Source organism: Vipera berus (assembly GCF_964194415.1).
Source record: "Vipera berus genome assembly, chromosome: 9".
Lineage (NCBI taxonomy): Eukaryota > Metazoa > Chordata > Lepidosauria > Squamata > Viperidae > Vipera > Vipera berus.
In genome coordinates, this window is record NC_138212.1 from 16,553,686 (window position 1) to 16,567,323 (window position 13,638).

Here is a 13,638-nt window from a genome sequence, read left to right on the forward strand (position 1 = left end):
ATTTGTGGCAACGTAAGGACTCTTAAGTTGATGACATATTTAACACCACCCCCTTTTAAAAAATATCTTCTGGGTCGCTTTTAATTAATCATCTTTCTCAGATTTGTGTGTTAGCTAATGGCAGCTGGTTTTACTCCAAGGGGAAGCCATCACTGTGGCTGTTCTACAGGTAATCCTTGATTTATAAAGCCCCAAATTTCCATTGCTAGTTGTTAAGATACTTCTACTATCTTTCTGGCCACAGTTGTTAAGTGAATCACTGCAGTTCTTAAAATTAGTAACACGGTTGATAAGTGAATCTGGCTTCCCCATTGACTTTGGTTGTCAGAAGGCCATAAATGTTGACCACATGACCCTGGGACATTGCAGCTATCATAAATACATGTCAGTTGCCAAGCATCCGAATTTTGAACACGTGACATGGGGATGTTGCAACGGTCATAAGTGTGAAAGTGTCAGTGGCTTTTTAACTCCGAACAGTCACTAAACGAATGGTTGTAAGTTGAGTTGTATTCTTTCTCCAACTTAATGGACTCCTATCTATAGCTTAGAATCAACCTCTGTGCCATTAGATGAACTGTAGTCTACCAGAAGCTTATGATATAATATCTTTTTAACCTTTCAGGTGCACCAACACTTATTTTTCCAAGGCTGACTCTAATGACAGCTAGCCAAATGCTAGGTCTGCTGCCAGCTTCAGGCGAGAGTGCAGAGAAAGACATCAGCCTGTTCAATTTCAATTTGCCCTTTTAACTCCAGGCCATTTATTAAAACGCATGCACATACTGGGAGTCACAAAGGGCCCCCTTTTGACACTGCGTTAACTTTATCAAGGCTGCAGTACAGGGCAGTGATAAATTGAGCTGCCCTTCGGTCTGTCAGGGGGAGATTAATACGAAGAGCTAAATGGACTTTACATGGCTAGGAGGCCAGGCGTTCTGTAGTCATTGGAAGACTGGGATGGAGGAAGCGGTACCCTGAAGCATGGAGTTCTTCTTTGACACACAATCTTTTCCCCTGTCCCTCCAAAAGACAACTTCTGGGGCCCACCTTTCTGTGTATATTTAATGCAGTCTGGAGATGGCAAAAAAACCCAACCCTTTACTTGACTAGAAGAATAATGTATAATCACGCTCTCCTATAAATTAACCAGACATGGCTCAGGAAAGATCCAATAACGGGAGAGGCGGTACATTTTCAGATGAATCCAGTGGGGATTTTCAGAGACTTTGGGATCCAGTGAGGCAGGTCCATGTTTGAAACTCAAGAACTTTTTATTATCGAAGTAACAGGATTGCATCTAGGCCAGAGATGTCCAACCTTGGAAACTAAGACAGGTGAATTTCAACTTCCAGACGTTCCCAGCCATCCATGTTGGCTGAAGAATTCTAGGAGTCAAAAGTCCACAAGTCACAAAGTTGCCAAGGCTGGACACCCCTGATCTAGGCTCAAGAGTCTGGGAACCACAACTAATTCTAGAGGTATCACATACTCTCTCTCTCTCTCTCTCTGTGTGGATAGATAGATAGATAGATAGATAGATAGATAGATAGATAGATAGATAGATAGATAGATAGATAGATAGATAGATAGATAGATAGATATAGATAGATAGAAATAGATTAGATATAGATTGATATAGATAGATATAGATTGATAGATAGATAAGATAGATAAGATAGATTAGATAGATAGATAGATAGATAGATAGATAGATAGATAGATAGATAGATAGATAGATAGACAGATAGATATAGATATAGATATAACTGGTTTTTTGAACATTCTATTTTTTCTTGGACTTCCACTTTTCCAATCCTACCGTTTTCCTATTAGATCACTAGGTTCTGGAATTTAGAGATGAAATAGACTTTAGGCATTGTTTGCTCCTTGGAGAAAATCAGGAAATAGCCATCTGATATGATTGATTGTTACTTATATTTGTAATTTGTAATCACTGATTTACCTTCAGTGATCAGATTCACACATTATACTATCCCATGATGTTGCTTGCTTTTGGACTAGCCTGTTCGGTGAACCTAGTCCTGGTGGTTTGCAAGCAGTGATGTATGGTTTAACATGAGTAAATCTATGGCTTATTCAATTCATGGGTTTTTCGCTTATTCAGTTGTGGTTTATTCCAATCCATAGGGTGATTAATCGTGAGAATTCAGCCATGTGGGTGAGAAAAGGCAAAAACTCCTGCTAGCTAGGCATAAGACAGAAAGACTGCAGACTTATAAGGCTGCACAAATATCCAGCTCAGAGAGTCAATGGTGATTCAGTCCAGTCTTCAAAGCAGATTCCCAAGTTAGCAGAATGCAAATTAACTTGACAATCCCAGCTAAACTAATAATTTGGATCAATGTTGACCAGACATCCTCAATGGAGGTTGCTAAGGTATCTCCTGATGGGGCAAGAAGTGTGAGGGAAAGGAGCAGAGCCCCATCAGTGAGGAGCAAATGTTGCTGACACCTTAGAAAGAAGACAGCAAGGGATGGTGGATAGAAAACCATTAAAGGAGAAGCATTATTCAACAGGAAGTTGATGAAAATCAACTACTTTTCCTATTACTTGCATATTTTATCCATCACTAATTTCTGAAGAGAAAGCCTGACAAACATGACAAAAAACAGGGATTGATTTTTGTCAATGAGGGGATCAGGTTATCAGGTGCTCCATTCTGTAATTTTAAGAGTAGATATATTGAAGAATATCTTTGAACAATGGATCCAGAAGTTAATTTTAAGAGCGTCTGTCCAGTCTGATAGATTAAAGTTGTTATGGAAGAGGAACAAATTTTACCTGACAAGATTGGGACTAATCTGAATTTAAAAATGAAAGGCTACAAGAATAATGTGGAAAAAGATGCTACATTGCAGATATAAAATAAACCAGCAGTCTATACAATTAAAATGGATATACAAATAAAGCAAGAGAGTGATCTGGATAATTTTCCTATATTGGATTTACAAAAGAGGCTTGTTAAAGCTTTGAAGAATTTTGTGAGAGCACAAAGAACAAATCAAAATAAATCAAGTACTAGGACATTATTTAAAGGGACTAATGTACAACAAGATTGTTAAAAATAAGACGAAGGAGTATAAAGTTGTTCTTTTTTATCAAAGTTACAATAAATATAGGTAGTCCTCAACTTACTATGGTTCATTTAGTGACTCAAGTGATTCACTTAACAACCGTGACAGGAAAGGCAAAATAGGGCAAGGCTAACTTAACAACTGTCTCCCTTAGCATCAGAAATTTTGGGTTCAGTCAAAGACTACCTGTATTTGTTATCTCTGGTAACTTTTAATGACACCAGGATTGAAATGACTAAGTTATATGGAAGAGATGGGACTGGGAAGAAATCATTGGCTGCATTTTAAGAGCAGGCAATAAATTACTGAAATTGTTTATACTTGTTGCAATGAAGCGGGAAACTATTTATTTTTTCTTTATAATATTCTCATTTTTTTCTTTTGTTTCTATTTCCCCCCCCCGTTTGCATTAGTTTTTATCTTTTAAACCGTCACGCTTAACAAAATTACTGTATTAAAAAAATAACTAAGAGGTAATGAAAAGAGCTGGCATAGAGGGGAGCAAGCGAGCTTACTACTCCGAGAGCACGGCCAGCCCGCTTCCTCTTCTCCTCCACTCTGGAGCCATTTTTCACACTCGGAAAAGAGAGATCGCTTTTAGCCTGGGTCCATCTGGTTTCTCAAATAGCCTGTCTCTTTGATAAATAACATAAATTAAATTAGACAAGACAAATAAATAGGGTTTTTACCCCCTTTTGCTTCCCCCCTCCTCCCCTTTCCCAGCATCTACCTTCCACTCTCCCTGGATGGAAAACAAAAAGCAAATAGAATTCAGCAAATGCCTCCAGCCCGCCCCCCCCCCCCGAAAGGCCATCTCACCATTGCAAAATTTGAGGGTGGGATGATTGCAAACGTGTCTGAAATGTTAACCACTTAACACAGACCGCAGGACACCCACATACCTTTTAAGCTCTTTTTAAGTGCTGCTGACAAGGCCAACGAGTTAGCAGAAACCCAACTTTCTAGCGTTTCCAGTTCCTTACCCTGCAAGGTTGGTTTTTTTCCCCCAGCAATTCTCCATACTTGGTCATCATCTCGCTTGCTTGCTATCTCTCTGCTGTTGTAGCAAAGGTTCACTGAGAAAGGCTATATCCCAGCACAAGGAGACTGGGCCAGTCTTCCTAGGTTCCAACCCACTTAACTAACCAGCAGCTCTATGTTTAAGAGCAGTCTACCCCAAGGATTAGTTCAACACAGTGCAACTTAAATCCCGCAATGTCCCAAAGGTGCTTTTTCCAAAAGGCAACTGGACTTTGTGTGTTTTTTTTCTTTAAAAAAGTTTTTACTTCTCATCCAAGAAGCTTCTTCAATGAAAAGCAAAATCTTTTCAACGGAAACAGTAATCAAGAAAGTCCAGTTGCCTTTTGGAAAAAGCGCCTTTGGGACAACCGTGACCTGGATGATTGAAAATCTCCATAGACATTGAGTCCCACAAGCTATATCCATCCTCCAACAGTTTTGGGTACACCCTCCATAATCCTTTCCCAAGTTGATCCAAATGTATAATCAATAGTATAAGAAAACATTACTAAATGCCTGGAGAGTCATCTTCAATATTTATACCGGAATACCTTGGGGAGCACCTGCGGCCGGCGTCAACTTCCCTCCGCCCAGTACGCTCCCACAGAGAGGGCCTCCTCAGGGTGCCACCGGTCAAAGAATGTCGACTGGTGGCCCCCAGGGGGAGGGCGTTCTCTGTGGGCGCGCCTGATCTGTGGAACCATCTTCCGGTCGAGCTCCGGATGGCGCCTGACCTCCGCTCCTTCCGGCGCGATCTCAAAACCTACCTTTTCGAACAAGCTGGCCTGGCCTGATGGGATGGGGTTGGGTTTTATTAATCTGTTTTAATCTATTTTAATGTGTTTTAACTTATTCGTGGGCATTTGTTTAATCGTTTTTAATTTTTGTATCTTGTTTTTTTAATATGTATTGCCCTGTTCACCGCCCTGAGTCCTTCGGGAGAAGGGCGGTATACAAATAAAATTAATAATAATAATAATACCATTTATCTTCAATGAACTAAAACTGGACTTGGCCCTGCCTGCTTTTTCATCTTGGCATACCATTCAAAGACCAACGCACCATTTCAATCAATCAGAATAGAGCTGGAAGGGACCTTGGAGGTCTTCTAGTCCAACCCCCTGCTCAAAGCAGGAGACTATACATTTATTGGACGGCTTGCCCAGAAAGTGTCCTCTAAGGGACTACAGATTCAGCCACCTTGCCTGCACACTTCCCAAAGGCAGAAAGTTATCCTTGAGTGATCCACCAGGATTCTTGACCATTATTGCAAAGCTTAGGGATAGAGCTCCTAATATACAAGACAGTCAATAGTTAATAATGGTCATTTATTGGCATCTAAGGCCTGGGCGGCTGAGGAATTCTGGGAGTTGAAGACCACAAGTCTTAAAATTGCCAAATTTAGAGCCCTGATCCAAGGCATGCATTTATGGGTTTCTCAAACTTGGCAACTTTAAGACTAATTTAAATCTACACATTTGAAAGTTTCCAAGTTTGAAAAACACTTGATTTATATTATATACAGGGGACGCGGTGGCTCAGTGGGTTAGGACGCTGAGCTTGTCGATCAGAAAGTCAGCAGTTTGGCGGGTCGAATCCCAAGTGCTGCATAACAGAGTGAGCACCTGTTACTCGTCCCAGCTTCTGCCAACCTAGCAGTTTGAAAGCACGTAAAAATGCAAGTAGAAAAATAGGGACCACTCCGGTGTGAAGGTAACAGCGTTCCGTGCGCCTTTGGCGTCTAGTCATGCCGGCCACATGACCACAGAAACGTCCTTGGACAAGCGCTGGCTCTTCGGCTTTGAAACGGAGATGAGATGAGCACCGGCCCCTAGAGTCGGAAATGACTAGCACGCATGTGCGAGTGAACCTTTACCTTATATTATATACAATTTAGCTTGCATAAAATGTTACTTTGTTTTGGTTCAGTATCTTACCTGAGCTAGCCTTGGGGCTACATAAGCCATGTTTTCCCAGTGTGTGAATCCCACTACTAAATTGTTTAATTCTGTTTGAAGTAATTTGGTAGCTGGATTCACACATAACACACCACCACAGTGCCTTTAGGAGCTGGCTTAAATCTGTTGCCTCATTCCAGTCATATTGCTTATTCAACAAAGGTTGCTGAAGAAACCGTGGTTCTTTCATTGTATTAACCCAGTCATTATCTCTTTAGTGATCGCTTGAGATGTATAACACATTAGATAATTAAATCAGGATTCACCAAGATTGTAACACATTTCAAAGCAGTAAGTGGCACATGGGGACCGAGACCATGCATGTTAAGCCTTTTGGATGGCTCTGTTTCATAAAGACAGGTCAATTTGTGACCCTATTATTGTCTGTTGTTTCTATTGCTTAGGATGGTTTATATATGCTTATGATTGGCTGGAATTTTATCTGTCCATGCTGCGTAGGGTTGCAGCTAATAAAATGATGACACGATTACATGAACAAATGAGACTGACACCTGGAACAGACTTACTTTATCTGCAATCATTAATGCTTTTTGTCAGGAAGTCTTACCAGAGATCAAACGATGAGAGCCAATGGGCACGTGAGAGACATGCATTTCATTTTTAAGACAAGGGGGGGAAAAATGCCAAAGCACAGACTTGCATGCGAGGACCTGTCACCAACTCTGGAAGCAGCAGAGTCCAGTGAAAGCCTGCAGATGCTGTCCTGCTGTGTGAAGGCACTCTGTGTAACGTTTTATTCAACTAAACATCAGACATGTTCTTTAACATCAAGGAATGAGGGGTCCCAAGACCTCCGATTGCTTTCCTGCTACATGGGTGTCCACAGGGACAGGATCACACGAGCAACGATGGGTGTCAGATTCTCACCACCCAAATCAGCAACTTGCATGCAAGTAGCCTTCGATCACAACTGAGGCCAAAATTTCTGCTGCTAAGCAAGACAGCTGTCAAGTGAGCTTTTTTTTCCATTTTACAACCTTTCTTGCCACTTATTAAGTGAATCACTGCAGTTGTATAGTAACATGGTTGTTAAGTGAATCTGGCTTCCCCACTTACTTTGCCTGTCAGAGGGTTGCAAAAGGTGACCATGTGACACTGAGACTCTGCAGACGTCATATATATGAGTCAGTTGCCAAGCATACAAATTGTGAGCACGTGACCATCGGGAGGCTGCAATGGTTCCAAGTGTGAAAAATGGTCATAAGTCACTTTTTCCAGTGCTGCTGTGTGTTTGAACAGTCACTAAATGAACGGTTATAAGTTTGCAATAGTGGCAAATATCTGCTTATGGTTATAAGTCAAGGACCACCTGTACTTGCCTAAGATGTCATCAGTGCTTCTCAATCTCAGCAACCTTAAGACGTCTGGACTTCATCTTCCAAAATTCCCCAGGCATCGCTTGCTGTGGTTGAGAAACACTGATTTGCACAACTGTGCCCTTTTGGGCAATGACCGCACATCACAGGGGTCACTGTTTTGAGCTCCCCATGGCTTTTTATGGACACTGAGAAGGCTTCTAGTGCAAAGCTTTGCACATTACAAATATTCGGGACAAAGCGGTACAGCAGAGAGTTATTTTACGTTAGCGCACTCATTGAAATAAAATGGCATCTAATATCTGCTTTTAATTCCTTGGCCCAGATAAGGGCGCTCCTGTTTCTCAACTGCTCCTTCTGACACCTGAAAATGAAACAAAGGGAGAGAAGGGGAAGGACTGAGCACCATCCACGGCAATCCGCTTTTGTTTTAAGATTGCCACCAGCAGTGGGATCCTTGTGTAAATTATCCTAACTCTTTCCACTGCTGGCATGACAAGTCAAACAAAAGCTATTCATTTGCAGGGGAAGGGATGAGCAACTGTGTCCTCAGCTCCAGTTCAGGGCAAGAAAACAAAGAGGTGGGTGGACACCTGGTGTTTCTCAGAATAATCAGGATGCCAGGCTGAAGTTAGAAGCAATAGGTATTTCATTGGAATGAAAAGAGAAGAGTTATTTTATTTTTTATTTTATTTTTATTTTAATTCCATTTATATCCCGCCCTTCTCCGAAGACTCAGGGCGGCTTACAAGCTTAGCAGTAGCCTTCATTCTACGTATATGCCTGCTTATTAGGGCTTTCCCCCCCCAGCGGCATTATTACAAAGTCAGCTTAATTGCCCCCAACAATCTGGGTCCTCATTTTACCTACCTCGGAAGGATGGAAGGCTGAGTCAACCTTGAGCCTGGTGGGACTCGAACCTGCACTAATTGCAGGCAGCTGGTGTTACTTATGGAGGCATTAGCCCACTGCTCCACCAAGGCTCTTTATCCGAAGAAGCAGCAGATTGATGGCTAACATATGCAAGGAGAAATTCAGCTACTCCCCAGGACCCCTTCCATATTGGGCTCCTCTTCCAGGAACATCAATAGGACGGCATGCCATCTTTTCTGAAAACTCACTTCTGTAGCAAGGAATGCATCTAAATCCTTTAGTCCTCTCTTCATTTCCTCTCATGCCCCCACAAGAGAGGCAGATGTCTTTCTCGTAGGAACACACTTAAAATATATATTTTCCTCCCAACAATTTGAGGGGCCCAGAAAGTGTGGCAGTGAGGTCATAACACCAGTGGAAATGGCAGAACTTCTTTTTTGGGGATTTTTGATGATGGGGTGGAGTGTTTTAGACCAGTGTTTCTTAACCTTGAAAACTATAAGATATGTGGACTTCAACTGCCAGAATTCCCCAGCCAGCCATGCTGGCTGGGGAATTCTGGGAGTTGAAGTCCACATATCTTAAAAGTTGCTAAGGTTGAGAAACACTGTTTTAGACTATCAAAAATTTAATGTACTATTTTAACTTAACGAACAGTAGGGGGGAAAAATCACACAAAGGATTTTGCCGTGTAACCTTGGAGGATTTGTGGGTAAAAATAAGAGGGCTCAGGCAAATGCATGTTCCCCAACCCCCCCTTACCAAAATTGCAAGTGCCTGCTTTTATCCTTCGGTATGCTGATGCCGTAAAGAAATGAATTGCAGCCACAAATGGAGGGTAACATCCACCTTACTCTTAATGGGAAACAATGAATGCACTAAGGTTGGGGCATTATCCAAACTCATATTGCAGCTACCTTGTTGAAAGAAACAGATGCGGGTCTGATCAATGTCTGGATAGTTTGCTGAGGAACAAAGTTGGAGATAAACAGTACTATATCTTCAGATGATAGTTCCAAATGCATATACAGAAAAAGAATTCCATTTTCTACACATATCAAACTGCATGTATCAGCTTCCTTTGAAGTCTTTATTTCTGGCATCATTTCTTCTGCTTCTTCCCACAATTAACAAATCTGCTTATTATGAAAGCCTGACTGCAGGGCCTTGTGTGGATGTTTGTGTGTGTACAAATATGATTCATTTATTTAGTGCTTACAGAACAATTTGCAATCTGGGATCACGGCCAAGAGACTCAGGAGGAATGACCTTAGACGAATTAACACAGAGTTAAGTGACGAACCAGGCACGGTCCTGCCGAAGGAATGTCTTGGGAGGAACACCTGGAAAAAGTAGCCAGAGGTTTGCTGTATAATCCCATTTATCCTCCAGATTTCAAATGGAACATGGTTGTAAACATTTCACCCAGACTTTCTTTTCTCTCTCCATTTTTATATGCTTTAAAATGTGCATATTACATAAAGAGAATTATAATTTTAAAGAAGTGGATGCTGCTCTCCCTCTGTTTTGTTCTTGACTCAAATTCAAGATCCTTGTTTATTTATAAAAGATTAAAATGCCAGCGGGAGATGGAAGCACAGGGAACAACAACAAATATATATATACTTTCCAAAATACCGAGTGGGGAAAAAGTTATATATACATATATACACACAGCCTCCATGCTGATTTTAAAGCCCAGATAGGGAGATCGCAATGCTTCAAAGTTGGCCCCAAAATAAAACACTGTCTTAAGAACGTGACTTAGGTCGAGTAAAGTCCCAAAGAAAAAAAAAGAAATAATTAAAAAAATGAAGGCTCAATTAGTGCTGGAGTCAGTACTGTAACGAGAGAGAACAAACAAAATTATTTTTTCCTGTTTCCCAACTTATACCTGAGGTTTGGGGAGGAATAATAATGTGCCATATGTTCTACAATGTAGATATTGCTCATCCAGCATACTGTAGATTTGTGCGTTGTCTTTACAGCTCTGCAAAATCCAAAATGTGGCTGGATGAGACCATGCAAACTGGCTTTTTTTTTTACCTCTCCAAATACTGGAATATACTTCGGGTTTCTTGAACTGACGTGCTGTCAAGTCGCAGTCGTTTAGGAGAAGGCAGAGAAACAGGAGGCAGAGTTCTTCTTTTGACCTAGAAAAATGGCAAGAAGTAGTTAGTTCCAAAGATTTCTAGATCCCCAGAATCTCATTCATTCAATGAATCACTCAGTCATTGGCTACCACAAAAGAACCACCGTGTTCTTAGTTAACAGAAGGATCTTTACCTATCTTGACTCTGAGCTTTTTATTTGCCTCTAGTCAGCTGACCAACTGCTCTCTCCAGCTCTGAATAACACTACCCAAGCCTAGTCCAAAACATTAGAGAATTTCTAGAAGCCTGACAAATTAGCTATCAATTCATACATAGATACAAACAATATCTATTTACTATATAAGCGAGACAATCAACAATCCAAAAAGGGAACAAAAAGACCAAAACACCTCCCCACCAGCAATCAGCACCTGGATGAGCATAGATGAACTCCAAGATTAACATCAGAACAACCATCAAGTAAACCAGGGGTCTCCAACCCCCAGTCCGTGGACCAGTACCAGGCTGTGGCATGCCAGCAACCGGTCTGCACAAACAAGCAAAGCCCCATCTGAGAGATGCAGGCAGCACACAATACCACACACCCTCCGGTCCGCGGAAAAACCTCTCTCCACGGAACTGGTCCCCGGTGCCCAAAAGGTTGGGGACCTCTGAAGTAAACAATATTCCAATCAAGGAATTGCCAAACGAGCCAACAGGAACACCAACCCAATCAAAGAATCTCTAAGACCACCGCCACCAATTTTGTCAGAGCAAGCCACTAGAAGAGGGCTTTTCAACCTTTTCACCCATTGTACCACTTTTAGGATATGGCAACATCCGAGGACCACCAGTCGCCTAGCAAGGTGTCAAAAACTTGATGACCAAAAAGAAAAAAAAGGAAAAAAAGAGTGATGAAGTACAGGTAGTCCTCGACTTACAACAGTTCGCTTAGTGACTGTTTGAAGTTACAATGTCACTGAAAAAAGTGCCCCCCCAAGCCACAGCCGAGCAAGACACCTGCCTGCCCGCCTGGTGGCGCTCTTCCTCCTGTCCGAGGTTTTCATTGTTGTGAGCATTTCTGTTGAGGATTGGCAGCAGGGGTGGGGTGGTGTTTGGTTTTTATTCCCCCCATCTGCTGGGTGGTGTTCTGTACCAGCCTGCTACCGGCCCTGCAGAAAAGGCAGGGACAACCCCTTTACAAACGGCAAGAGGCTGGAATTACGCCTGCCAAATTTATAGCTACAAAAACAAACAAGACACGAACCAAGAAACAGGAGCTTTAAGAAACAGGAACCATCCGAGCGGTTGCCTTCAGCAAACCAGCCCTCCCAGACATTCCCCTTATATAGAGTTCAGGGCGTGGCTTCTCTCTGCCTCCTTCCGAGAAGCCCCATTGCCTTCCTCTGTTTACTCCTAATTGACTGCCTCCTGCGTTGGGCGTCCTTGAACAGGGCCAGCTGTGGGTCATCTTCATCCACGCTGTCAGGCTCACACAGCTGGGTCTCCGTGGTGACCAAGTGGGAGGGGCCTGGCTGAGGGCTCTCATCAGCAAGATCTTCAACCCCCTCAGCAAGGTCTTCAACACCCCCCTCCTCCTCCTCTGAGTCGTCCGACCCAACTGCCGAACCCACAGGCTGACCCTGAATCACAACAGGTGGTTGCAGCAAGTTTTGGTCACTTCACAACCCCGGGACACTGTGGCCGTCATAAATATGAATCAGTTGCCAAGCATCTGAATGTAAATCACAAGACCCTGGAGATGCTGCAACATTCCAGCTGATCGGCGCTTCTTCTGGGCTCAGAAGCGCCGGGATCAGCGCTGAGCTCCAGCTGGATCCTGGCACTGATCCTGACGCTTCCACTGAGCCCTGACAGCCCTGCAGCTCCACCCATCTCTCGCTCAGGCTTGTGCGATGCTACCACCAGTTCAGCTCATTCCCCTCCCCCGCTAACACTTTTCTAGGATGGTCGCGTACCACCTGCCAGGTGCCAATGTACCACAGGTGGTACCCGTACCACTGGTTGAAAAGCCCTGCACTAGAATACAAACTGAGAGAAAACCCCAGTCCTTAGTAACACTGATTATGTTACCTAGTTTGGGTAATAAAACCTCTGCAAGAAAGCCACCCAGCTCAGATAGCATCAAGAACCCCTCACTATTCAAGCCTTACAACAATGAAATAACTTTTCACTGGCTGGCTGGAGAATTCTGGAAGTTGAAGTCCACACGGGCTAAAATTGCTGAGGTTGAGAAACACTGGCCTAGAGGGAGGGAAGTGAGGAAAATGGATGGATGGATTTCACAAAGCAGGGTTAGGCAACCTTGGCTCTTTTATGACTCGTGGACTTCAGCTCCCAGAATTCCTGAGCCAGCATGGCTCAGCTTGGAAACCTCTCCCCTTTCCCCTCAGCATGGCTGGCTCAGGAATTCTGGGAGTTGAGGTCCACGAGTCATAAAAGAGCCAAGGCTGCCTACCCCTGTCATAGAGGGATGGATGGACAGATATAGAATAAATAAGAACAAAACACACGTTCAGTAACAGATTCCCTCAAATCAATCAGATTTCTACCTGGGGTTTGGCTTTCTCCATCGCGTCCTCGCTCTTAACTGGGGACAGGGTCTGGAAGACAAAGTTTCGCGAATTCCTGGGGGCATTGGGGTTGAGATCAGAGATGGCTGCCAATTTCTGCAAGACGGCTCGCGGCTGATTCAACAAGGATCCATTCTTCAGCTGTCAGGTGAAAAAAAAAAGTTATCTAGGACTTGTATTCAAGTAACACGACTGCATATCGCTTCAGCCTTCAGGAGCGTAGACAGCCCTCTTTCTCCCGTCTCACAAGCACAGTAAATAAGGAAGAGCAGCACTTCAATTAATTTCTCCCTTTCTTAATTTACGCAAGCCATAATGGAAACATGTCAGGAACACATAGGTTGTGCAGGAGTGAAAGAGGGAGCAAGTCCATTCATTCATTTAGCTTGGTTTATCTACCCCAGGGATCTCCACACTTGGCAACTTTAACACTTCTGGACTTCAACTCTCAGAATTCCTCAGCCAGCCATGCTGGCTGGGGAATTCTGGGAGTTGAAGTTCACAAGTCCTCAAATTGTCAGGTTTGGAGACCCTTGGTCTACCCTTAGGTAAAGTAAAGGTAAAGGTTCCCCCGCACATGTGTGCTAGTCATTTCCAACTCTAGGGGCCGGTGCTCATCTCTGTTTCAAAGCCGAAGAGCCAGCGTTTGTCCGAGGACGTCTCCG

The 13,638-nt window shown here is 43.1% G+C and overlaps 1 protein-coding gene across 1 annotated transcript in view; it reads right to left on the reverse strand.

Annotated features, from left to right (window-relative positions):
- Positions 1–9,704: 9,704 nt before the first annotated feature.
- The window catches only part of CLSPN (claspin), a gene marked incomplete at its 5' end in the record, with an annotated part of 39,442 nt that continues 35,508 nt past the window's right edge, over positions 9,705–13,638 (reverse strand). The window contains 2 exons of the mRNA XM_081334378.1: positions 9,705–10,439; positions 12,953–13,114. Of these exons, the coding sequence (XP_081190504.1) occupies positions 10,329–10,439; positions 12,953–13,114 (273 nt within the window). The 3' untranslated portion in view covers positions 9,705–10,328. The remainder of the gene's footprint in view (positions 10,440–12,952; positions 13,115–13,638) is intronic.